Source organism: Lithobates pipiens, unplaced genomic scaffold, assembly GCF_037356315.1.
Source record: "Lithobates pipiens isolate NorthernLeopardFrog02 unplaced genomic scaffold, aLitPip1_a1.2 Scaffold_10, whole genome shotgun sequence".
NCBI lineage: Eukaryota > Metazoa > Chordata > Amphibia > Anura > Ranidae > Lithobates > Lithobates pipiens.
This window is the reverse complement of record NW_027507686.1, coordinates 67,322,055-67,348,872: the sequence shown is the minus strand read 5'-3', so window position 1 is coordinate 67,348,872 and position 26,818 is coordinate 67,322,055. Positions and strand designations below refer to the sequence as shown.

At 40.9% G+C, this 26,818-nt stretch overlaps 1 protein-coding gene across 2 annotated transcripts in view; it reads right to left on the bottom strand.

The window, feature by feature from the left end:
- Positions 1-26,818, bottom strand: part of PLCB3 (phospholipase C beta 3) — a 272,101-nt gene that overhangs the window by 89,562 nt on the left and 155,721 nt on the right. For both annotated transcript variants that reach the window (XM_077455793.1, XM_077455792.1), the window contains exons 6-18: positions 22,172-22,225; positions 18,861-18,936; positions 16,426-16,526; positions 14,381-14,547; positions 14,141-14,287; positions 12,147-12,304; positions 11,984-12,066; positions 11,729-11,813; positions 9,174-9,354; positions 6,949-7,053; positions 5,043-5,107; positions 4,867-4,963; positions 2,219-2,303 (exon numbers count right to left, since the gene is read on the bottom strand). In XM_077455793.1, coding sequence (XP_077311919.1) covers positions 2,219-2,303; positions 4,867-4,963; positions 5,043-5,107; positions 6,949-7,053; positions 9,174-9,354; positions 11,729-11,813; positions 11,984-12,066; positions 12,147-12,304; positions 14,141-14,287; positions 14,381-14,547; positions 16,426-16,526; positions 18,861-18,936; positions 22,172-22,225 — 1,404 coding nt within the window. The remainder of the gene's footprint in view (positions 1-2,218; positions 2,304-4,866; positions 4,964-5,042; positions 5,108-6,948; positions 7,054-9,173; positions 9,355-11,728; positions 11,814-11,983; positions 12,067-12,146; positions 12,305-14,140; positions 14,288-14,380; positions 14,548-16,425; positions 16,527-18,860; positions 18,937-22,171; positions 22,226-26,818) is intronic.

The window sequence follows — 26,818 nt, the reverse complement described above, 5'->3', positions numbered from 1 at the left end:
TGTGATGTGACCCCTTAATGACCACTAGTCAATCAGTAAACAGGCCAGAAGTGACTTACGCAGCTTTAAAGTCAGCCATAGATGTAGCGATTTTCTTTCCTGCACCCCCAGGTTACAGTCAGTGTGGATGGGGGGAATCCCTCCCGCGAAGCCATTGTGTTCTCCCTGCAGAGCCCTCACCGCCAGGAGAACACTGTGTTTACTGCTAGTGGCTACAATAGCTGCCAGCAATAATCACATGTAAAATCTGACGTGCAGGTTTTACCTATGTTGAACAATCAACTTGGGTACATTCAGCCTGCCCATACGTGCTTAGAATCTCAGCCGGTCCCTGCTAAACAAGCTGGGATTCAAACGGTCTATGACCCTGCCCATGATTACCCATGAGTAGGCAGCCCCATCAAAAGCAATAGGAGGATTCCAACTCCCACAGATAAGCACCTGCACTCGCATATAAACTCTCAAGCAGCAATTAAATGCAAGTAATCGGTCTTGAAAGCATGCAGTCTGTCTAAAGGGCTCATCGCTGGCATGTAAATGTGAGTGGGTGTTATTAGCTGCGAGAGCCATCATGGGGCTGCCCATTTACAGATAATCGCGGGAACCCCCGCGGGGGTTCTCACAAGTAAGCCCCCTTTCACATGGGCTGTCTGATCAGGTTCGCCAGTCACTTTTTCAGGTGGACCTGATTGCAAACTGAATTGTCCGCTGACACACGCTGCCATCTGATCCGATCCTGTCTGCCAAAAACAGACGGATAGTGGTCCTATTTTTCATCCGTCTAATAGTGAATCGGATGGAAACAGACAGGTGGTCTGTTTCCATCTGCTTGCCCCGTAAAGGCGAGCGGGACTGTATACGCTATGCAAAGCAGACACGGACCTGTCACCTGCCTGCTCAGCGGGGATCAGCGGAGAGATCCACCCCGCTGAGCTAAGTGGATTCCACCTAGCAGAGGTGCCCGTGTGAAAGGAGCCAAATTGCTTGCAGGGTACATTTTCAGCTGTGAATGTACCCTTAAAAGACATGAAGATGCCTGTACTGGGCTTGATCTTTGTAACGAATGTGCCTAATTTGAGTACCTCTTAGGACAGTTGAGCTAGAACTGGACACAGTTGGTCAGAAGAATGAGTCATGGCCAGTTGTTTGATTTGTTTAATAGGTTTAAAATTCATCTGTCAGCTGTGTTAGGGAGAAGCGTAAGGCACATTTCACCGGTATGAAAACACATTATCAGACAGACTGATACCTCAATGTTCATCATGAACTAAGCAATGTCACCTTATAGCTGCATTCAATTAGTTTACACATTAAAAATGCACCAAGTCAAAAACTTTATATCCTTGTGCTACCAGGGATCATGTTTTAGTTTGATGATACAATTAATTTTATAGCAAACGCCTACCAGTTTACAAGAAAGTCCTGGTGAAAACAAAGCAATTTCCTGGCATGTTGCTTTAGCATATTTAAAACAACTGGAAGAAATTGGAGCCATGCCCATCCAATAGGATTTCAGTTATAATATTTCTAGCGAGGATTAGAAAATAAAACTAGGCATCTGGATAGCTGTTACAGACAACATCTTAAATCCCTTCAAACTCTATACAGGGGGTGAATGTGAATGAACTTGAGCAGCTTCTGAAAAACTATCCACGGTCACTTTTCAGAATGGGCTAAGCGGCCACTGGCCGTCATTTAGGATGATGAAATGAATGCAATTTTAATGGATGAGTCGCAACTGCGAATCAAAGAGTTTGGCTCGCAGTTGCAGCACGGTCACATCCACTTGAATAATCACATGTGCCAGGTAGTGCTGCCTGTCAACTCAACATTCTGCATCAAATGTGCCGCGGGGCAAAGCATTGTGGCCATGGAATGTGTACAGCCTCTTCTGACTGTATGGTAGCTTTTAAGTGGGCAGTCAAGAGGGCAGTAAAACACCGGCTCAACCACCTGTTTTTACTGTCCCCTGGCCACATGTGTGAAACAGGCTTTAGTTGGCAACCTGAATATATTTGAAGTGTACTTTTTTGATAATACAGTGTTCTCTGTTACCATGCCACATAAAAAGAATGGCATGTTCAGTATAAAATATTTTTAGTTAGTCCACGGAAGGTATCACCTATGTTGTTACTTTCCTGCTATAATCTATGGCTTACACAGTATATACGCTATACAGTACGATTACTCTTAACTGAACAGCATGAGAGAAGGATACTCGACAAACTCCATGGGAGATTTAGTTAGCTGCTCCAGTGCCTTAGTCTCAACAAATGAAGACATTTCATAATATTTATTCCTCTCTGAGAAAGGAGGGAGGGTCAGTAAAGTGGCGAGAAACAAAAATGTAGATAAAGATGGATACAGAGTAGGGAAAGTTTGTAATGACGATGATATGTAAACAGACAGTAGCGAAGAAAAAAAAGAAGAAGAGAAATAAACAAAAGCTAGTTACTTTTAACCAAAACATATTTGCTGTAAACATCAAGTCTTCAATTCCATATACTTGCTATATGATCATTTTAGTATGAAACAAATTAATAAAGTTTTGTAGAGAAACTATTTCTTACATGCTTAGGTTAGGTTCATATTTGGGTGGGAGCGGGAAATGCACCCGTTCCTGCTCCCAGAATGCACTGCTCTTTTACAGACGTGCAGGGCTGCAATTCATTTTTAATGCCCCCCCTAAACAGGCAGCGAGTCTGCAGGAAATTGCATAGTTTAAAAGCGCCCCTTGAGTTCCCGGTAGCTGCGGTTTTAAAGAGTTGCAGGAAGCTTGTTCTTGTGTTTCCCACCGGTACAGCCGCCCATTCAATTGAATGGGCTGCTGTGCCCGTGCAAACATGGGCTGCACGATTCTGGCTAAAATGAGAATCACAATTTTTTTGCTTAGAATAAAGATCATGATTCTCTCATGATTCTCTCATGATTCTCGTGGTGTAACATCTTCTTTCACATTAAAAAAAAAAAAAAAAAAAAACTGGGCTAACTTTACAGTTTATTTTTATTTTAATTAAAGTTAATTTTTTCCAAAAAAATTGTGTTTGAAAAAGCCGCTGCGCAAATAAAATATTGTAACAACCACCATTTTATTCTCTCGGGTCTCTGCTAAAAAAAAAAAAAAAAAAAAAAATATCACGTTTGGGTGCTCCAAGTAATTTTCGAGCAAAATATAATGATTTTTACTTGTAAGCAGCAAATGTCAGAAAGGGTTTGGTCTTTAAATGGTTAAACTTCAATCAATTACAGCCTTTCCTTCAATAAAAGAATGAAAAGATACTTTGTTTCTACTTTTTCTCCTGATGTAAAAAAACTTGGCAGGCTGCCTAGATTTTTTTTTTCCAGCTGTTAGAACTCTCTGGACTTCTTAAGATCTTGACATGCTGTTTGCAATTTCAATTATTAACGATTAATCGTGCAGCTCTAGCGGACACATAAGTGTGAACCAAGCTTTAGTAATTGTTTCAACTGCATGCGTTAGGCCTTGTTTACACTTGCAGTTGGGGAACCCTAAACACACTGAGCCATATTTTTACAGCTCCCCAATTGCTCCGCCTTAAGCTGCAAAGGCAGCTGATGGGGGTGTACATACAGTATGCTACGGTAACAATACTTTGCAAAACAGTGAGGCAAAATGTATCCCCACAGACATAACACAACCTATTCAACTGCATGGGGTTAACTTGCAATTGCATGTGTTGCAAGTTTTGTAGGGGTGAAAACAGGTAGTGAGGTGGCCACATAACCTCCTCTTAGGGGGAAACACAAGAGTAAACAATTCCTATGTCAAGGCTAAACTTTTTTTCATTATAAGTTTGTGGATTAAGTTAAAAAGGGTTGAAACCCATAATGTTTACTGCTATTTGGAGCTATATTAGAGAGATGTTTCCACAGCAGACAGGAAGTAAGGGAAAATCTACAACATGGAAACAGACAGCAATGAAAAGCTGTGAAGCAGGGCATAATTAATAAATAACTTTATAGGTGAAAAGCCTAACAGTGTAAAAGTTTTTTTATTTAAAAAAAAAAAAAAAAAACGGAACTATATACACACACCTAAGGGCAGTTCCACACTGCTGCTCTGTGGTCTGGTTGGCTGCAGTGTGGGTATACCCGCGTTTTTTGTGTAGATAAATCGTGGTTTCCTATAGACTTTTTTATTAGGTCACGTGGTTTTGGTGCCTTTTCTGTAAGTGCACTAGAAGTCCTGCATACTGCATCCCTGTGCGCTTTCAGAAAATGTGTCAAAAACGTGCGACCTAATACAAAGCCTATGGCAAACCATGGGTTGACCACATGAAAAAACACAGGTGCACCCATGAGGTGGCCAAACTGCAGTGCAGCAGTGTGAAACTGGCCTAAATAGGAACCCAATGGCTTACAGTGGTTATAGCGTCTCTACTTTCTTAAAAATGTTTTTAAAAAAGCACAACTTTTTTTTTGGACATTTGCCCTCAATCATGTTTAGTAAAAAAATTACTGTCACCAAGTAAGGAAATTCAGTTAAAGTGGAGCTGCACCCAAAGGGGGAAGTATCTTTTTCCCCTGTAGTCTTCTGGGATACATCACAGGTCCCAGAAGACTGCGGAACCAATTCACAAAACACAGCACGGCTCACGCATGCGCAGTTGGAAGTCGGTTGTGAAGCCACTTCACTGACGGTTTACCTTAGTCAAGATGCTGGTGCCTGGACACAAAGCCAATTGAAGAATCGGCTCGAGTGAGCACACTGCTGGATCCCTAACTTTTTGGGGGGAGCCTGGAGCTCCTCTTTAAATCTCTCCAACAGAGCCCAAATTAGCGATAAAAAAAAAAAAGATTTAAACTAAGACAGTCCCCATCAAACTCCATCCCTCAGCTACTCACTGTTGGCCACATCAAATGACTTGAACTTTACAGGTTCCACGTAGTTAACAAGATTGGACATTTCTTCGGTGGCACTGACTTCACTGCTAGCAGTGCCCTGAAATGAAAGTTTAGCAGTCAAAAATATTTAACAGCTATAAATAGGAAGAGAAAGCCAGTTTAGTTATAGGACTTACTTCGTCTGACTTTTTAGGGTCAGAAGGCTCTTCATCTTCCTCCTCCTCACTATAAGCATCACGGTCTAAAGAGAACAAGGCAACAAAAGAAGTGAGCAGCCATGAGCAGTGGTATAAATCTACAGTGCCATGCAAAAGTATTCACCCCCTTGGCATTTTCCGTGTTTTGTCACCTCACAACCTGGAATTAGCATGGATTGTTTGAGGATTCACATCATTTAATTTAGAGAAAATGCCCACAACTTTGAATTTTTTTTAATTTTTTATTGTGAAGCAAACAAATAGGACAAAATAACAGAAAAAGTCAATGTGCATAACTATTCAGCCCCAATACTTTGCAGAGCCACCTTTTGTGGCTATCACAGCTCCAAGTCACTTTGGATAAGTCTCTATGAGCTTTCCACATCTTACCACTGTGATTTTTGCCCATTCCTACTTGCAAAACTGCTCCAGCTCCTTCAAGTTGGATGGTTGGCGCTTGTGAACAGCAATCTTTAAGTCTGACTACAGATTTTCTATTGGATTGGGGCCTGGGCTTTGACCAAGCCATTCCAACACATTTACATGTTTCCCTTTAAACCACTCAAATGTTGCTTTAGCAGTGTGTTTGGGGGTCATTGTCTTGCTGGAAGGTGAACCTCCGTCCTAGCCTCAAATCACACACAGAGTGGTACAGGTTTTGCAAAAAAATATCCCTGTATTTAGCACCATCCATCTGTCTGTCAACTGTGACCAGTTTTTCAGTCCTGACTGCTGAAAAACATCCCCACAGCATGATGCTGCCACCACCATGTTTCACTGTGGGGCTGGTGTTCTTTAGGTGATGTGTTGGGTTTTCGCCAGACATAGCATTTTCTTTGATGGCCAAAAAGTTAAATTTTAGTCTCATCAGACCAGAGCGCACCTTCCTCCATATATTTTGGGAGTCTCCCACGTGCCTTTTTGCAAACTCAAAACGTGCCATTTTGTTTTTTGCTGAAAATAATGGCTTTCTTCTGGCCACTCTGCCATAAAGCACAACTCTATAGAGCGTCCAGTTTATTGTTGTCCTATGTACAGATACTCCAGACTCTGCTGTGGAACTCTGCAGCTCCTCTGGGGTTACCTTAGCTCTCTGTGCTGCCTCTCTGATTAATGCCCTCCTTGCTTGGTCTGCGAGTTTTGGTGTGTGGCCGTCTCTTGGCAGGTTTGCTGTTGTGCCACGTTCTTTCCATTTAGTTATGATAAATTTGATGGTGCTCCTAGGGATCAAAGATTTGGATACAGGTCTTCACGTATACTTAGCGCAACTTTATATATTATTTTTGCTTTGTTCCATAACGATATTTGATGGTTTCTAGTTGCAGCTTTTTGTTTTACCCTAGCGCGATATTGTTGTGTTTTTTTAAAGATTTGGATAATCTAACCCTGACTTGTACTTCTCAACATTGTCTCTTACTTGTTTGGAGAGTTCCTTGGTCTTCATGGCAGAGATTGGTTAGTGGTGCCTCTTGCTTAGGTGTTGCAGCCTCTGGGGCCTTTAAAAAGGGTGTGTATATGCAATGACAGATCATGTGACACTTAGATTGCACACAGGTGGACATCATTTCACTAATTATGTGAATTCTGAAGGTAATTGGTTGCACCAGAGCTTTTTATGGGATTCATAACAAAGGGGGTGAGAATACGTATGTACATGCCAATTATCAGTTTTTAATTTCTGAAAAATAGAGTTATGTAAATATTTTTCTTATTTTACTTCACCAACTTGGACTATTATGTTCTGATCCATCACATATAATTCAGATTGAACTAAAGGCTGTAATGTAACAAAATAGGTAAAAAGCCAAGGGGGGGGAATACTTTTTCAAGGCACTATAACTATACAAAATTATCGTCATCTCACTTTCACAGCCTGCGTCTTTACCTATGGATTTCCGTGGCTCTACACACTTGGGAATCCTCTCCTCTATTTGTTCATCTCCATTAGAAAGTGTCAGAGAAACATCAGCCGAGTCAGAGTTCAAAGTACCTGCACATGGAATATATAATTGTGAGAAAAGTAACAGACGTTTAAACAATCTCTACAGTACAGTAACCCTTCCATCTACTCACGAATACTGGTTCAAACTAAACTTGTACGTGTGAACCCATTGCATGTGACAGATGCTCTTACAAAACAATTCAATTCTTTGTGTGGTTTTCCAGTAAAGATCACTTTCAACTGTATATTCTAATATGCATAAAGTTTCAACGCTTCTCAATAAATCCTGTTAGTCCTAATCTGCTGACTATTCTTTCATTAGTTTACAACAATCTTAAAATAGCATTAAAATTTGTACACTTTGACTTCAAGACTGTTTGGAAATTAGGCCCTATGTATTTCTGACAACAAATACATTATTTTTTAAAGACACTCTGTCATCAACTGAAAACAACTGAAGATAAACGCAGAGAAATGTTTGTATTTTTGTGATTATTTACAGTATTTCTCATTTCAAAAAACTTTTTATTTACATGCAATTTGCCTCTAAACCTACCAGCAAACTTGGCTACTTCAAGAGCCAATTCCCTAGCACAGTCCCCCTTCCTCCTTGCACACCACGCCCCTATTTTCCTTCTGGGAATGTCCAATTACGATCTGTGCTGACAGCTCCTTCACCTCTCCCCTCATCTTCCTACATAAACTTTTATGTAGAAGCCAGGAGAGTAGCAAAAATGGAAATATTATAGAACAGGGGTACGCTACCTTAGAGGTCTTGCTGATATATTATCATCTTTAAAACTGAAATCTAGGAATTCAGCCACCCTTGTAAAATATCCTGGATCACTAGAGGGAAAATCCAACGAGGTGCATTCCACCTTGAGCGCTAGGAGTACAGCTATCTCTATACTTCTGGCACTCTGACACTTCTGGTCTCAGCTCCTGCAGGAATTGAGCCCACCCCTCTCCTGCATAATCAGAGAGCACTTTGTATTATGTGAATCCATTCACAAAATGGAAAGCATTCTGTGAATAAACAGCAGAGGGTATGGATTTGCAGAGATATTGAATGTAAGAAGACAGTTTTTCTCCTGTCAGAGCACTGGAAGTGTAGCGATAGCTGTACTCCTGGTACTCAGTAAAGCTGTCATTTCAAAAGAGGAGGTAGCATTCACCTTGTTGGACTTAACTCATAGTAAGCCAGCACATTTTACATAGTGTCTGAATTCCTGGACTTCCACTGCAGAGGATAACCTAGCAAGGCACCATTAAAAAGTAAGGAAGAGTTACAGTGCCGAGGTCAGTAGTGAGCAACGCAGAATGCCAAGGTCAAAAAGTACTGCAGCGTGTAGAACTAGTATTATTGCATAATTACATAATGCAGAGAGAAAGGGGGACATCGAGAGAAACATGGAAGGAAAAAAGGGGGGTGTGCAGGGTGGGAAGTGGGACACCAATTGGTGGCACCAAAATTTTTTAAATTCTAGTGCAACACCTTATCGAGTCAGAATTTGATAATGATCTCTCTATGTCTATGAATTTGAATCACGCTGCGTTGTTCATCCAGTTCGCTTATGGCTTTCCCCTGGCATCCTTTTCAGGTGCTTCATCTCTTCCTGCACCTCATCCACTTACCTCTTCAGAGGCAGGCATAATGTCCATATACAACAGCACCTGCCACTTACCTTCTGCTCCTACAAGTCACAACAGGTGCCAAACCCAGGAGACTGGCACACATGAGGAAAAACTGGGCTTGCTTAGGCTTAAGCTTTGCAGGGTGAGTGGGCTGGATGTTGTCATGTACATGCTGAGAAGCTGTTGGGATTGGTCGTGATCTACCGGTCACATAGCGACCCCAGAATAGGGAGCGTCTTTTAGTTGACAAAATCATATAGGAAGTTTGTTGTTGGAATAATTGGTCTTGCGTCAGCATCTCTGAACTAAACTGCCCCATTCATTCCAATATCCTCACTCACAACTTAAGGGCAGGTGAGGCTACAAGACTACTCTTGGGCAATCCCTGCTCTCTGATATCTTCTTCTCTATCCTGTTAGGATCAGGTGAATTCAGACAGTTCCTCAGAACTCACCCCTTCACCCCTCCCAGAGCCATCGACCATCCTATCTTAATGAAGAAAACCTGCCAAAAAGTTGAATGTGGTCCCATACCTACTGCAGGTGAATCACAGATGCTGGAGGAGTCACTGTAAGTATTGGATGGCTGTTCACTGACTCTTCTTTTCACACTTCCTTCAGGACCCTTCGCCCCCACTCTGTGCCTTTTTTTATTCTTTACTAAGATCTTCCCTAATAGTTCTTGTGGGCTTGGAAGACAAAATCCTGGCTGGAGCTAGGAAAAATATTAAGGAGCCAAATGTGAAGATATAAAAAAGGTTATAAATACATAGGCAATTGAAGTTACTTCAGATTATGCATTGGAAGATATTAATTATTGAGGCCCCCACTTGAAATCTCAGGCTTCCCCTACTGTGGCTTTTTGGCTCAACCTCGTTAACCAGGCACTTCCACTATACAAATTGACATATGAAGCCAAGGGTTGCCCTAAAAATGTCATAAGATTTGGGATCCATGGGTGAACTCTTACCATACTATACCACCATATACATAAGATACTGTTTGGTGCTAGGGCTCACTTGCTAACTTTATTGAGCACTGTGATTAAAGCATATTGCATGGTTAGCACACTGCACCTCATGTCTTCAGTTATGTCTGTATCATGCAGCCGCTCCTTTACTATTTGATGATAGTGTACTAAATGGACATTCTGTATGATCTGTTTTCCATTATCTGAGCACTGTTTGTTCCATTTCCCTTTAATGTTTTGTACTTGTAAGCTTTGTGTACAATAAAGTTACCTTTAAAAAAAATATCTTAAATAGCTAATATTGAGTCCAGTTTCAAACATATAGAACAACAATTCAGGGATACAATAAATGCAATTATCAGTGTATGCTGTCAATACATGGCAGCTTCTACTGACTGCTCTCTCATGACATACAAGGCTTACATAGTTAGTAAGGTTGGAAAAAGACACCAGTCTTTATTCAACCTGAGTGAGTGTGGGTGCATGTCTACAATTGTCCCTATCCCTACACATTGTGTCTCAGGTACCCATATAAAGCCGTCAATTTACGCAGCGCTCCACACATCTATCGCACACTCACATCGCTCCCTACCCTCAAGGAGCCTACAATCCAAGGTCCCCAACTCACATTCATATACTAGGGCCAATTTATTTTAGACAAAAGCCACTTAACCTACCATCATGTCTTTGGAGTTTGGGAGGAAACCGGAGTACCCGGAGGAAACCCACACAGGCACAGGGAAAACATGCAAACTCCAAGCAGGTAGTGCCATGGTTGGGATTTGAACCAGCGACCCTTATTTACTTCTAGGCAAGAGTTCTACCCACTACACCACTGTGCCGCCAATTCAGGTTAATCCAGTGAAGACAAATTTAGGGTGCCCCCGATGATGCACTTTGAAGGGACAAAACGTTGGGCAGAGCCTGGCTTAACGTGGGACCTGGACAGACTGCACTACAGCGACTATCACTGAAGCGCTGGACACTTCAGTTGTTTTGCCTATTTTAATCAACTTAAATGTGAGTGGAATTGTTTTTTCTTAATAAATTGGGCATAGTTTTTTAAGATATCTGCGCAATGAGCGTTGTTATTTTTCTATATCCACATGACTGCTGAACTGCATGGGAATCTTAATACCTGTTCATGATTGGAGAGATTTCTGGTTCCAGTGTACTGCTTGTGAGGAGTAGTGGAGCAAAGTGGCTTTTCTATTTTGTGCATTATCGTTGCACTGATGGTAAGGGTCTGTCGTGTTGGGTGATGGGACCTCTACTATCCTCATCTCTGTTGAATGAGGTGGAGGGAGCTCTGTTGTGGATTCACTGAACTTTCAGTACCTGTTTTGGACTTTTACACATGAATGCGTTACTTTAAATGCGTTTATATTTTTTGTTTAGTGCGCCGCATTTTCTTTGTTTAAATTTAGGGTATTGAGTGAATGCTTTATGTCAAATTGCCACCTGATTTCTTACCATGCCTCGGAACACTAGCATAAAGATCTCCCTGCTGGACATTACTACTCTGCCCTGTTTCCCACCAACCTATAGGTGTTGGGGGAGCTTCTGAAGTTCTGAGCATCTGAACTCAGCAAGTATAAACTTCACATTAGAAGAATAAAGGTATCTGATGAGTGACTCATTCACCATATTTACCAACATAAGATTTACAGTGGGATGCCAGGTAAATCATAGTATTAAAGAAAGTCTGTACTGAGAAGGGGCTGCTGCTGACTTCTGAAAACACCAGTTACCTGGCCATTCAGTGTGATCCCCTGGCTTCAATGAACCCAGAACAAGTCAGGAGCTTTGACCTAAATGGCTGCCTACTTCTTGCTTAGAAGTCCAGGAATAGGATTTACCAGAGAGGTCAGCAAAGACTGCCTCCATGTTTATTCAAGCGCAGGTTTCATTTTGAGCATTTTTTTTTTTTTTTAGGATCTCAGGATTTATACTGCAGACATATTAAGATGCTTACCAGAGAAGGTAACATTTTGACAAAAGGAATAATTATAGGGAAAAAAAACAGGCAAAAAATAAAAAATAAAAATTCCAAAATACAGCCTCCAGGAAATATGGCAGTAAACAATGGCAAAAAATGTAGTAAGACCACAAAACTTACAGGATATTTTTCTAGCGGTTCAGTAAGAAGTGCATCTCCAAAGATGTTTCTGCAGTATTCAGCCATCTTAGCTTGTTGCTTTGCTCTGCACAAAACAGATGAAAAATGTATTAACCTAATGATAAAAGAATTATAGAAATGATAGAAGAATTATATCCTAATTGTGGCCAAATAGATGGTTATAAGCAAAAAAGAAGCAAGCAGATGAAAAGGAGTGAGGGAAAACTGCAATGGAAAAGACCAAACAAGACTTACGAGTCAACATGATTTTCAAAGGATAAAATGACTGGAAATGGGGAAGTTTTGAAAGCACTCTCTGCTATTGCTTCAATTACTTCCTGTGGGAGAATAGAGGTGGCTTGTTGATATCAGGTAATCATGAACTACACTTGCAATCCAATCTGGTCTTTTTTTGTACCTTAAAAGGTATCTCAGTGGTCATGGTAAATCCATGAGTAATAAAGGGTTCTTCATCTTGGGGGCGTCCTTTCCAGCAGTCCAACTCGATACAGCGGCAGCCTGTGAGCAGCACCTGTCTGTACATCTCTACTGATGAGTTCCCTGTCAGCTGACCAGCTAGATCACACAAGAAGAGAAAAAAAAAGAAAGAAAGATACATCAGAAAAGAGAAGTTCTTTACCACCAAGTAAAATGTGCACAACCTTTGGTTTGGAATATATTAGGGCTTGCCCCATTGTTAAATGTAACTTTTAAATTGTGAGCCATATTTTTGGGGTCCAAAACAGTGGAAAACTCACTACTATGGCTAGGGGAGACCAGTAAAAGTCTATTTGCTGATATTACCTTGCTAGTAAGAGCCTGGAAGCAACAAGTATTTTGTCAGTTCTGGCTCAGGCATTACTTTTTTTACTTCTTTATTTAAGAAAACACAAGAATATTAACAGGGAACCATTAGAATATCTCGGACGCAACTGAGAAATATCAAATCACTGGTAGGACAAAGAACCCAGACAGGAAACCCAACTACAATAGATACTGCAAATATTGCATTTCTGAAGTGATCAAATCACTTCTCATGAAAAATCACAATTGCCTTCCCTAAGTGACATCTGTACCATGTATCAGATAAACTGAAAATCAGTCAACACCAGTGGTTTTCAGTATTATTCAACATGAACTATAATGGGATTGGACTTTACCCATATGCTATAAGCATGGGGTAAGGGGAGCCCGCCTTAGGCAGACTGGTGCGAAGAAGAGTGGGGGAGAAGGTATTAGCTCTCAGGTGTCACTTTTTACTGCTGCTATGGCTGATGAAGAAGCCAATAGAGCATTATCTGTGTTCCATTAGCTTCAATCAATGGCCAATACGATTGTAAATGCATGTGTCAGGGGTGCCTGCATATGAAACAGCTGATTGCGGTACACATTAGATATTGCAGCACATGCTGGAGTTGAAGCAAATAGTTCTAGGGTCATTATTTACAGTTAATTCCAAACTAAAGACCTGTAAAGGCTTTTAAAAAGTGTAACCAAGGAAATTTTTTTGTACCAATGTTTGTCACCGTTTCACAGGCATGTGCACTTTTAAAGTATAAGTTCACCTTTAGGAGCATGTTACAATTTTAAGGGTGTGAATGCTCCTATGCACCTGCCTCCTACCTCTAAAGTTCAGCAGAGCTGTGCGGGGCTCTGCTCACTTAGGCGCATCATTTAGTCGGAGATCTGTGAATGAAAAAACTACAAGTACCATCTTCCACTACGACAGACATACTTGTAGTTTGAATGGGCTGCCAGCACGCTACTCACATGCTTGTAATTTATGAAGTAATCTTCTGGTTTTGTAACAGAAAGCCTTTATGGGGATATGGGGATAAAGCTAGAGAAAGAATGCAGGAGCCCGCCATTGCATCCGGCATCTGCTGATCATGGCTGCAATGCTCTGCAGGATTCAGCAGAAAAAAAAAAAATTAAAAATAAATTCCTAATTTTTTTTTAACCTTCAAAAATATATGCATTTTTTTTTTTGGGCGATAAATTTAGCTGACATGTTTGGTATTTAGTTGGCATAACCTCATCTTATATATATTTTAACCCAAAAAAGGGGCAATGTATAGTTTGGGTACACTAAAAATAACGTGCATTTTTTAACTGAAAATCTGGTAAGCTGTTGAGCTACTGTCTCCTGACATAAAAAAAAGCATGACCATTTTATTCTTCAGGGTCTCTGCTTTCAGACAATATATGAGGTTTAGGAGTTTTAACTAATCTTCAGGCCTAAAATGTGTATTTTAACACATGTTCAAAAAAATACAAAAATGGCTCAGGCAGCGAAAGCGTAAAGTGACTTTATTAAAATTGGAAGCTCAAAGAATAATTTTGTCTTTTCCCATACTACACAGAGAATTGTTCATGTGGTATCCATAGGACTATGATTAGTGCGCTACTTACCAGTGAGGTAGGTATTGTGGGAGGAGTTGATAAAGTAACTGGTGAGCGGCTGTGTCATGTCATCACTGAGATCCAAGGCCTCTGGAGGAACAATGCTGTTTTCATCCCCACCCAGAAAACGACTAAAACCTTCCATAGATATCTGGTCTGTAACATGAAAGTGCAGAAGGCAGGGTTTACTTAACCAATGACCCTTTCTTAAAACTTTTCATAATCTGCAAACTCTGCACTTTTACTTGCCTCTTTCAAGAAACTGTCTGTTGGGCTCATATTTTTCAATAAGCTGCCGCACCTGGTCCCTTTTTAGAGGTGGGAAAAGGATCTCATTGAGCCTTGGATCCCTCTGTTTCTGGTTTATAAACTCCATTAGTTGCTCCAGAGTTAAATATGGCTTCCCTTTAGCTCCACTACAGAAAAGAGTCCAGAAAATGGTTAGTCTATAGTCTTTAGGACTATATGGAAAAGTACAAATGGGATACTGTGCAAACAAATGTGTTCAAATGAATATTTGGGTCAATGTAAATATCTAAAGTTGGGTACACACAGACTGAAAATCGTCCAGTTCTGCAGAGCTACAAAACTGATTTTGATCCGTTTGTAGCCCTCCCGGTTGGAAAGAACCGTTGCACAGTCCTGCTAGAAAACCTCCTTCAATCAGTGGCTCGCAGCCAATCCGTTGCAGTTCTGATCAGTGTATTCCGACAGCGGAGTCATCCCAATATCAGAATACACTAGGACAACGGGGAGGATTTCTGCTTCCACATTGTTGGTTTATGGGAAAAAAAAAAAAAGAAACAAATAGTGTTTACCAAACTTTAGAAGGTAGTGTACTTACAACACACAAAAAAGGAAGCAAGACATTTCACAAGGGGAAGACTAGAAAAGGTAACTGCTATAGAATGTTTCACTTCTATATTGTTAATCTTTGTGCTTTTCTAAACTTATCCCTAAGTGGCCCACTCTATCAGCAAAGCAAAGAGGCGAGCCACAAAAAGAGAAGTATATTGTTTTCATACAACCTGAATCTGTGCTGCCAAGGCTCACTTTAAATGTCATTTATTTATGGTTTGCATGTACTAAACCACTATGTTTTATTGACAATTATTTTGTTAATTAAGATACTTGATTTCACCTTTTTTGTTTTTCTTTTGTTGCATCCAAGTGTTGCAAATTCACTGAAGTCCCTTTGCAACCACTTTTTGTCTACATGCATACACTCCCAGCAATGGCTGCATGGCACCTCTCAGGGCAGGTTTTCTTTTAAAAAAAACTTTTGAAAAATATAATTGAAACTCGTATGAGATTTTACGGATTGGGTTTATATATACACTAAAGGCTGGTGTCAAAACTAAGGGCTGTGGTAAAGCATGTTTTACATCATTACCACAACACATTAATGTATCGCACTTTGGGTAGCGGTGCCATTCATTTAGAATTGCACCCCCATGAACAAATAGAGTAAAGGGCAAGACATCTGCAGTACAGCTCCTCATAGGCATGCTTTGTTTGTTGTGTGCTGCATCGGAAAAAAGGTTCTTTTTTGGGGTGTTAAGGTGTACCGCCACTCCAATCAAAATGTACACAAAAAACAGCCTCTGCTAGAAGGGGTGTTGGGGTAGGGGTGGGGAGCAATCTTTCAGTCATTAAAGAATTCCTGCATTTGGTTGGTTACACCTGCTCCTAAGGATTTTTTTTCTAAACCAGAGCTATGTAAAAAAAAAAAAGGCTGAAAAAAAGTTGATCTTGTTGATTGCCATCTGCTGGCTGCAAATGGTGAATATGAATTAGAAATATGTAACATTTCATATTTACCTAATTAACCTCTCACCACCCAGATAATGCATATGTGTGGTAGCAAAGAAGAAGGGCTTTAACGCCCCCACGCCACACATGCAATCAAGGGGTGGCACAGCTTTCATGCTCTTAGCACAATGACTGAGCTGTCAAAGACAGCTCTCTGTCCATACTAAATGAGCAGAAATTGGTGGGGCCGGCTCTTCTAATCATGTGACCATTGTGACAGCCAATCACAGTGATCATGTTATTAGCCAATGCTTCCTGACCCCAGTTGTATAGACCCTATTAAAGGGACACTGGCGATGGGCGGGAAGAGGTTAAAAACAAAAAAGGTAAGCATTTTATGTTTTAGCACTAGACAATAGGGAAAAATATATAAAAAAAATTGTATAATATCACTTTAATTCAACGTGAGTATTACATTTTTCAATCATACCCAGCAAAAGAGCACACACACAAGAGCAATGCATCATTTTCCATCAACTCACTTCTCTATGAGGATCTTATCAATATCTGGTCGTAGGCATAGCTTATTCAGAAATCGTTCAAAAATTTCAAGGGTAAATTCCTCTGGTTTGATGGACTCGCCCTGAAAGGGAGAGAAGATGATAACGCCCAGTACTATTTAGGCTCCAACACTAATATAAGATTGCAGAATTAAAGCAAAAAAAAAGCAAAACCATAACATTCAGTCAAATGGCAACAATGCAAATATTTTGTTCCAGAGAAAGGCAAAGCAAAACTCCTTGAAGGCTATTGTCAGCTTTGCCTCTCAGATTCAAAACGGCTGGGGTCTGGGAGATGTGGAACTTGGAAGGAGATGTTCTTTTTCACCTTAAAAAGCAAACCTCCCAGCAAAAAGCTAAATACAAAATTAAACAACATACTATGGGGGGACATTTAGCAATTCGCAAAGTAAGAGCTCATAGCCATAGAGCATGAATAAACTCAGTAAAAATTTCCCAGGGACCCGCAGCTGCTGTGTACAGCCTTCTATAAACAGAAGTTACAAGATGTGGCTGTATATGTAAAGCACACACACACACACACACACAGTTGTATGCCTCAAATGCAGATAGTCTTCTTCAGGGCATATGTCCATCCATGTGCTTTACGCATCTACTGGCACATAAATCTGCAAACCTAAGACATGATATAATTTTCACAGGATTGTCATCCTTATAATTGCACGGATATATGGTAGGTCACTCATTTGGAACAAGCAAATCCATATTAGGTGTTATTGGGGAAATAGGCTGAGCATACAGACATTAAGTGGAATAACATAAAACATAACATAATAACAGAACAGAACATAACATCGAATCCACATTATATTTGCGTCTTTGGCCTGAAAGTTCCTCTTAAAGTGGATCTTTGCCAGAAGTGAAGTCCGCCTCCTTGCAGGCTCCCACCCAGGTGTCACCATTATGGCATTCAGGACCTGGTAGGTGGGTGAATCTGTTCACACACTGGTGATATACAGCTCATGCTCAAAGACAGGACTTCCCTGGTTGTAGTCTCTGAACACACATAGCCCCCCCGGGGGCCCAGCACATGCACAGATGTGCTGCAGGGCTCTCAGTATCCAAGCCCTGAGGCAAATCTGCGCACACACAAGGGGTGGTGGGGGGCATTCCCACCTAGGCGAGAATTCTGTTTGTGAGAAAGGAAGGAGGCAAGGTAGCCAAACAAGTTTTTCTTTAAAGTGATTCTAAAAAGGTTCAGATTTTTTTTCCTTTTTAAATAACAAACATGTTATACTTACCTGCTCTGTGTAATGTTTTTACTCAAAGCAGGCCCAATTCTCCTCCTCTGGGTCCTCCTGGGTACTCCTCCCTGCTGAGTGCCCCCCAAAGCAAGCTTCTTGTTCAATGACAATCATGTGTGCTTGGCCCTGAGCCACCTCTGTCCATAAGAAACATAGAGCGGCGTTCAGCCCCATTCCACCCCCTCCTCACTGGCTGTGGCTCCTGTTGCTGTGTCCCAGCCAATGAGGAGGGAGAGACCTCAGAGAGCCGCTGCTCTTGTGCACAACACTGGATAGAGATTGGGCTCAGGTAAGTATTGGGGGGTGGGGGTGTACACTGAAGTTTTTTTTACCTTCATGCATGCCTTTAGGACCACTTTATGCCACAGGCATCATCGGCACATGTAAAAAAACAGCCAAAGAAACACAATACTTTGAGGTTGGGCTTGTGAGATACAGTTGATTTTTTAATTGCCTATTTCTAGATTGTGAACATGCTGATCAGATCTGGTTGTACAGCAATTAAGTTATTGACAAGCTGACAAAGACCTCATTTGGTGAGCCTCAGGTTATCAGGCACACAAGGGCTGCAGACAGTCACTGTAAAGATTTCACATCACTTGTGATCAAAATTAGAATCTATTCTTTTAAGGCTGGGTTCACACTGCTGCGGGGGGAGATCCGGATGTGATTCGCACCGCAAATCACATCCGATCTCCGTAGCGATGCGAGTTCAGCCATACAGATAGTATGGCTGAATTCGCATCGCTCCCGCAGCAAACTCGCACGGGACCCTTTTTTTGGTCCGCAACAGAATTGGATCGCATGGGGGTTCACACCATGCGATCCGATTCCTGTGCGAGTCGGCAGATCGCACTGCGATATGCGGACGGATCTGGGGGTGTCATTAACATATCATTGACACTCCCAGCCGTCCGCATAGGGCAGTGTGAACTGCCAGCGGGAGTAATGCGATGCGGGAAAACGCAGCGGATTCGCGGCGTTCCCGCATCGCAGCGGTGTGAACCCGGCCTAACTCAGAATTAGCTTAAAAGGTTTGAAAGAAGTGCAATACCTCTAGCGGTGTCCATTGTGAAAAATTAATGAAGTTAATATAAAAGACAGTATCTACAGGTTTGTGGTGTGACAAAAGGAAAAGATTAGGAATAATACCCGATTAAAGTTCAGCCCACAGGACTCCAGTGCAGTCTCTACTCTTTTCTTGTCAGCGGCAAACATCTTAAGAATGCTAAAAAAGTACAAGACAGATGTAAAAAAAATAAAAAAAACAGCAGTACAACAACTTCATAATGATAGAGGTCATAAAGGGCTCACGTTTTACTGAAGTTAAAAAAAAAAAAAAAAATGTCAAAAAAAAAAAAATGTCAAAAAAAAATAAAAATTGTCATTTTAGTAGTAGCTGCTAACTTGGCAGTTACCTAGTCATTGGATCACAGGGTTCATAGTTTGTAATTTAAATAATATTGGTGCTCTTGGTGGATGACAAGCGCTGGCCTATATCTGGAAAGGAGTATTTGTCTATTAAGATTCCAAAAGAAGGTTTGCAGTGGGATGATACACCATCTACAATGCACCAAACACATGATGCACTAGACTCTTATGATTCATTCCTAGCCAGGGGGATAATACTATATATCTAAATTTCAAAAACAGGGTTTTAACTTTCAAAATTAAAATCCTATTTTTCCATAGCAGGGATCACAGGAAAAGAAAACATTGACCCTAGTGTCTGAAGGTTCACATTCATCTCATTGAGGCTGTAAACCCTTACATATACCCACTGAAATGACTAGCCTTAGGTGATACAGAGATGGAACAAATCCTCCTACATAAGTTGTACCTGTTTATCTGCAGCCCTCTGTCCTCTTGTCAAAGTGCACAGGTTACACAGTATTTTTGATCTTCAGGAGGCAGGGGTGGATATCTGATATCACACACTACACAGTACAGAGGAGAGCCGATTGGAGAGAATGGACACACACCCCCCTCTACACAGTCTCATAGGGAAACATGCACAGCCGCGGGTCAATCATCTCTAGATAGTGGTCTAGAGAGGGGGTGGGATGCCTCCCAGGAATAAATGCTTAGAGGTGATTTGTGCAGATAGAGGGAGGAGAGAAAACCTAGAAATCACACTAGCTGCTTTGGATCGAGGCAAGTACACATTACAGAATATGCTTTATTTTTTTGGTTTTTTTTTTCATTTCAGAGGTTTACAACCACTTTAAGGCGTGAATTTAAATGCAGAGGTATCCTCCTGGTGTTCACTGGAACTAAATAGGTGGCCTGGATAAGCTGCAAAACATCTTCAACATTACAGAACAAGTTAATTTGGATGTGACTAACTACTTCTAGTCAAATGACCCTAGTGAACTTATATGACTAAGGAATGAACATTAGATTTGAAGTCTCTTCCAGTAGAGGGGTTAGTGTGAATGCTTTACAATATGCTTTGTAAAAAGCTGCATAATGTTGGAAATTAATGATATAGAAAGAAAAAGTCCAAAATATATGCAAAAAATATCTTATTCTCAAATGAAGGTCCCCATATACACTAGTACACTTTTTGTAATGAGAAAAAGAAAATATTTTGGACTTTTTCTTGTGGTGCTCTTCATTTAAATAGCTTAACTAATTAGTGATATAATGATGTGCCTAGTACAATAAATTAATATAGCTTGTGAAAAATAAAAATAAAAATGAAAATAAAAAATGTATTGTCTGTAATAATATAAATATGTACATCTATTACAGAAAAGTAATTCATCAGACCAGCCACCTTCTTCCATTGCTCTGTGCTCCAGTTATGATGCTCACTGTGGCTATTGTTGGCTGTGGATGGATAACAATAGGTGGATGGCTGTGGCTGAACAACAATTGGTAAAAGCAGACAGTCCTTCTCTAGATATCCATAAAAATTAGCTTCTGTATGCCACTTCTATAACCAAGTGTGTTTCCTCCATGAGAGAAAAGCAAATTCCACCCACAAAATCCTCAAAAGTCAGCAAATTCATAGGTGGGTGCACAGCTCCAGAGGCACCAGGATATTCAAATAAAATCAGCAGAATTCTGCTATACTGATCGATACAAACTTCCCTCCATGAAAAAGATCTACATTTTTAGCATGACCGCAGGTGGCACCATATCACCAATGTATGCATGTCATAGACATGTCTCAAAAAAAAAAAAAGTCTCCGTTCCCAAAGGCGTACTACAGTGTACGTACACCCATGCAACGGCCATATTTGCTCACCCTTCCCAGAACAGGCAGTCCTAGTAAAGTGAATTGGTTGCATGAATGCAACCACTGCTTCCAATCTGACAGCAGTGCAAGTGCTGATGCAGGGCTCCAAATGCAGACATTTGCATTCAGGGCCATGCACCTACACCCACATGGCTGGCAAATTGGGACGATCAGTTGGGTCTGTGCAGCCACTACGTTCCAATATAAATGAATGCAACACCCTGCACAAGGATGTATCTAATCATCCCTGTGCTACAAACAAAGACCTTGCACAGGTGTACGCTATAGTATGCCCAGATGAACAAAGCCTAAGAAACGGTTCACATTGAGGCAGCACTACTTGCAGCGCAACTGCCTCAGGCGACCTGCACACGACAGTAACGGTGACTTGCAAAACGACTTCTGTACAGAAGTCGATGCAAGTTGCCTCAAGTCACCTCCAAAGTAGTACAGGAACCTTTTCCTACATCGGGGCAACTTGAGTCGCTCCTATTAGAACTGTTCCATTGTACAGGAGGGAACGTGACTTGTCAGGGGGCTAAGTCGCCTGACAAGTCGTCCCAGTGTGAACTGAGTCTAAGCTCTTTCACACTGGCAGCTGGGGCAGTAGAAACAGGTGGCTGAGCTGCAGTTTTACCACCCCTGGCCACCCAATGGAATTCTAACCTCACAGTCATGGCACATGGCAATTTTAACTTGGGCTGCAGAGTTTTTGACAGGCAGCACAACTTGTCAAACTCACTGATATAAATGGGGACACCCCACAACCATGAGTCAAACCCTTGCCTCACAGCTGCGGCACAGCCCCACAATGTAGATTTGCCATTCGGGAAGAAGAAGAAAAAACACAATAGGCAGTAGCACCTTCTGAATGCCTGCCAGCTGCTGCTATACTGCCACCTGAAAAGCAATCCAATTACACAGAAAAGTACAACTTTAGTCTATTCTGCTCTTCTGGCAGTTAGCAAATATGCTAACCTGCCAAGAAGGACACCTGAGGGAGCAATTTAACTGTTTGCATACAATAGTTCCAAAATAAATATTATTAGAATACAGGATTTATTTAGCGCTAACAGTTTGTGCAGCACTTTACAATATAACAGGGGAAAGTACAATTACAACACAGTTTAATACAGGAGTAGGAGGGCCCTGCTTGCGGAGCTTACAATCTAAAGGTTCAATGAAAAAACAGATCCATCAAAAGGGGAATATTACTCACTTCTTGACTGGTATTCGCCCATCCTGATTCACTTGGAATTTCAATTTGGTGTACCTGAAAGATGACATTGAACTATGTAAAGTGATTGTAAATGATCCTAATTAAAAATTGGTGCTCTAATCTGATGTGAGCTAAATTGCCTTTAAAGTCTGAACCTTTAAGGTTTTCCCCTTTTCTACGTATGTGGCAATGGAGTGATTTCAACATTTACAAATCTGATGCCAAACTCTAAAGGTACTCAAATTAAATAAGAATAATGCAATGCCTTAACCACACAACAATAATCTTATGCAGAGTATTTTATAACAAACACTAAGGGGGTTATTTACTAAAGGAAATCCACTTTGCACTGTAAGTGCACTTGAAAGTGCACTGAAAGTGCATTTGGAAGTAAAGTCGCTGTAGATCCGAGGGGGACATAAAAAATAAATAAATAATAAAATAAAAAACTGAATTTTATCTTGCACATGATTGGATGATAAAATCAGCAGAGCTTCCACTCATTTCAGATCTACCCCTTAGATTTAGAGCAACTGCACTTCCAAGTGCCATTTCAGTGCATTTTCAAGTGCACTTGCAGTGCAAAGTGGATTTGCCTTTCGTAAATAACCCCCTAAGGCTGCATTCACACTAAAATGCCAAAAAAACACCTTTTCTTCCTTTTACATTGGTGACCTGAGCAAAATCACGGTAAAAATGCTTGACTTTGAAACTCTCAGGTCAGGTGTGAATGCAGCCTTAAGTGTAATTAACTAATAAAAGCAAAGATCTGGTGGATAAAAGAAAATAATGTCTTTCAAAGAAATGAATCCTTAAACAAGTCCAAAAAAAAAAAAAACCCCTTTGAGGAGGGTCATATGAATTAAACACCAAATTCGGCGATGACTAAATTATTATAATGTGCCAATATTCCTAAAGAGATCCAGGTGAAGCGATGTTCAGACAAATCCCTCCACAACATGCACGAGCCTCTTACCAGAGATTGTGGATCTCAGATAATAGAAATCAAACTTGCTTGTTTAAAATCCAAGGAACTCAACGGCCAGGCTGGGGAAGAGGTCTGATTCACTGATAAACAAAGCAGTGACTCCATAGTAGCCAATGCAAAGAGATCCCATAGCAGTTACTCCCATTATGTGTGGAGAGAAGTGGAGAGCCTCGTAATGTAATAAGTTTATAAAAGTATTTATTAAAAGATTAGTATACACTTACAATTAGGCAGCTTAAGATCAGCATGAAAAACAAGCGGAATGCTGTCCCAAATATGGCTCCGCCGATGCGTTTACCCCGTAACAGGCTTCGACTGAGACTACATTTAAAGCCTGTTATGGGGAAACACATCAGGTGGAGCAATATTTGTTCCCATAAAGGGAGTGCTCCTAATCTCAGCTCGTTACCTGTGTAAAAGACACCTGTCCACAGAAGCAAATCAATCAGATTCCAATCTCTCCCCCATGGCCAAGATAAAAGAGCTATTCAAGGATGTCAGGGACAAGATTGTAGACCTACACAAGGCTGCAATGGGCTACAAGATCATTGCCAACCAGCTTGGTGAAAGGGTGACAACAGTTGCTGCTAATATTATCAAATGGAAGAAACACAAAAATAACTGTCAATCTCCCTCGGTCTGGGGCGCCATGCAAGATCTCACCTCGTGGAGTTTCAATGAACATGAGAACAGTGAGGAATCAGCCCAAAACTACACGAGAGAATCTTTTTTAATGATCTCAAGGCAGCTGGGACCATAGTCACAAAGAATTGGTAACACACTACGCCGTGAAGGACTGAAATCCTGCAGTGCCCGCAAGGTCCCCCTGCTCAAAAAGCACATGTACAGGCCCGTCTGAAGTTTGCTAATGAACATCTGAATGATTCAGAGGAGAACTGGGTGAAAATGTTGTGGTCAGATGAGACCAAAGTTGAACTCTTTGGCATCAACTCAACTCCCCGTGTTTGGAGGAGGAGGAATGCTGGGGGTGTTTTTCTACTAAGGGGACGGGGCAACTTTACTGCATCAAAGGGACGATGGACAGGGCCATGTACCATCAAATCTTGGGTGAGAACCTCCTTCCCTCAGCCAGGGAATCGAAAAGGGTTTGTGGATGGGTATTCCAGAATGACAATGACCCAAAACACATGGCCAAGGCAACAAAGGAGTGGCTCAAGAAGAAGCACACTAAGGTCCTGGAGTGGCCTAGCCAGTCTCCAGACATTAATCCCATAGAAAATATGTGGAAGGAGCTGAAGGTTCGCGTTACCAAATGTCAGCCTCGAAACCTTAATGACTTGGAGAGGATAAAGGGGAGTGGGGCAAAATCCCTCCTGAGATGTGTGCATACCTGGTGGCCAACTACAAGAAACATCTGACCTCTGATTGCCAACAAGGGGTTTGCCACCAAGTACAAAGTCATGTTTTGCAAAGGGTTCAAATATGTATTTCATGTATTAAAACGCGAATCAATTTATAACTTTTTTTAAATGTGTTTTTCTGGATTTTTTTTTGTTGTTTTTCTGTCTCTCACTGTTAAAATAAACTTACCATTAAAATTAAAGACTGATCATTTCTTTGTCGGTGAGCAAACATACAAAATCAGCAAGGGATCAAATATTTTTTTCCCTCACTGTAGCTAGAGATCTGACCATGGTGTGCTCTTCTGGTTAGTGTGGTCTGATTTTAATAGGAGAACAAAAGGGACTGGCAGAAACACCAGGGATTTCACACAAAGGAAGCAATAGAAAGAGAACAGGATACTTTCTCATACAAGCACATGGTACAGCAGGCACATATCAGGGATAAGAAATGTTGGGGTAACAAATGCTTTAAAGCAGTACTCTAGGCAAACCGCTAATAGCAGTTGAATATAAATATACACACACTAAAAAGTAAGAGTGAAAGATGAAATGTCATTCATTCATAGAGCTGTGCGCGTTTTAATGATTTCGCTCTTCCCCCAAAAGAAAATGCGTGGCTTTAGATGCATATAAAAGATCTATATTGTACACTACCCACTTTCTTTTTTTTTCAAACTCTTTATTTAAATTATCCAATATACACACACACAGACACACACAGAGTTTAGACAAATACATGAATAGAGTGAACATAAAGCAAACCTGTACGAACCAGATGTACAACATTAGTTATAGTTAATATAAAATGTATAGGCAGCCACATCTACCAAACTTAGACTGTTAAGTAAGGAATCAACACTCTAGGTTCAATTGATCATTGCCATCACGAATAAAGGGATAACATGATTTTCTTTAACACCATTAAAGTGAAAGGGTGAACCTAAAGAGTTTAAGGAAGAAAAAGGATACAGTGAAAGAAAAGAGGGATAAAGAAAAGGGTGGGGGGGGGGGGGGGGGGCAAAGCAGATGTAGCTCCCGGCAGGGTGCAGGAGGGTCTTGAAGACGTTACAATACTATGTTTTATAATCTCAGGATACGAGGGCTTTTTCATTCCTCCGATAATTTGAAGTTTTAGAGTAATGCCGCATACACATGATCGGAATTCTTGTCGGAAAAAGCTCTGATGGTTTTCCCGACGGAATTTCGCTCAAGCTGTCTTGCCTACACACGGTCACATCAAATTCCGATTATTTATAACGCGGTGACGTACAACACGTACGACGTGACTAGAAAAAGGAAGTTCATTAGTCAGTAGCCAATAGCTTCTGTCTCGTAGTTAAATCTGAGCATGCATGATTTTTGGCGTGCCGGCATTGCATACACACGATCGGAATTACCAATAGAAAGTTTTTCCGTCTGGAAAATTGAGAACATGCTATCAATTTTTGGCTGGAGGAAATTCGGACAGCTAAAACACCAGACCACACAATGGGACCATGCATTGTGATTGCTCGATCTTTGGTCACAGTTTAAGACCAGCAGGTCTACACCAGTCTATTACTCTTCCCATATGAGCTGCCTCAGTATTTCTGTATATTAGGTACTGCTACCCCCCGTAATGCTTAGGCATAGTCATAAGTCGACATTGTAGTCTAGGTCTTTTATGGGCCCAAATTAAATTAGTTATTAATGCATTAATCTGTTTTAAAAAATCTGGAGGTATGTAAATTGGCCATGTTTGAACAAAAAGATATGAAAATTTGGGCAAGATTGACATTTGTTACATCTACCAATCCAAGAAAAAATGCCCTGATGCCATTTGGAAAGTAGTGTCTGTACTCTACTGAGTAAAGATGGGAAGTTCAACACATAAATTTGGTTCAATCTAGGTGGAATAAATGTGCTCAGATATTTAAGGGCCATAACCATCCATCTAAAATTGAAGTTTGCTTTTAAGGCGTTAATTTGAGACGAGGACATAATTACACCCATTGCCTCTGACTTAGACATATTCATTTTTAAATTGGAGAGGGAACCGTATTGGTCTAATTCTTTTAAAAGGTTCGATAGGGATATAACCGGTTTGCTAAGTGGTACGAGTGGCATAGGCAGATTCCTTGTAATGTGAATCCCCAGTTCGTATCCCCATAATGTCCGGGTTTTGCCTGACCCTACAGAGGAATGGCTCTAATGAAAGGGCAAAGAGGAGAGGCGAAAGCGGATACCCTTAACGGGTTCCGTTTGAAATAGGAAAATGCTCTAACAAAAATCAGTTTGCCTTAATTTGTGCCATAG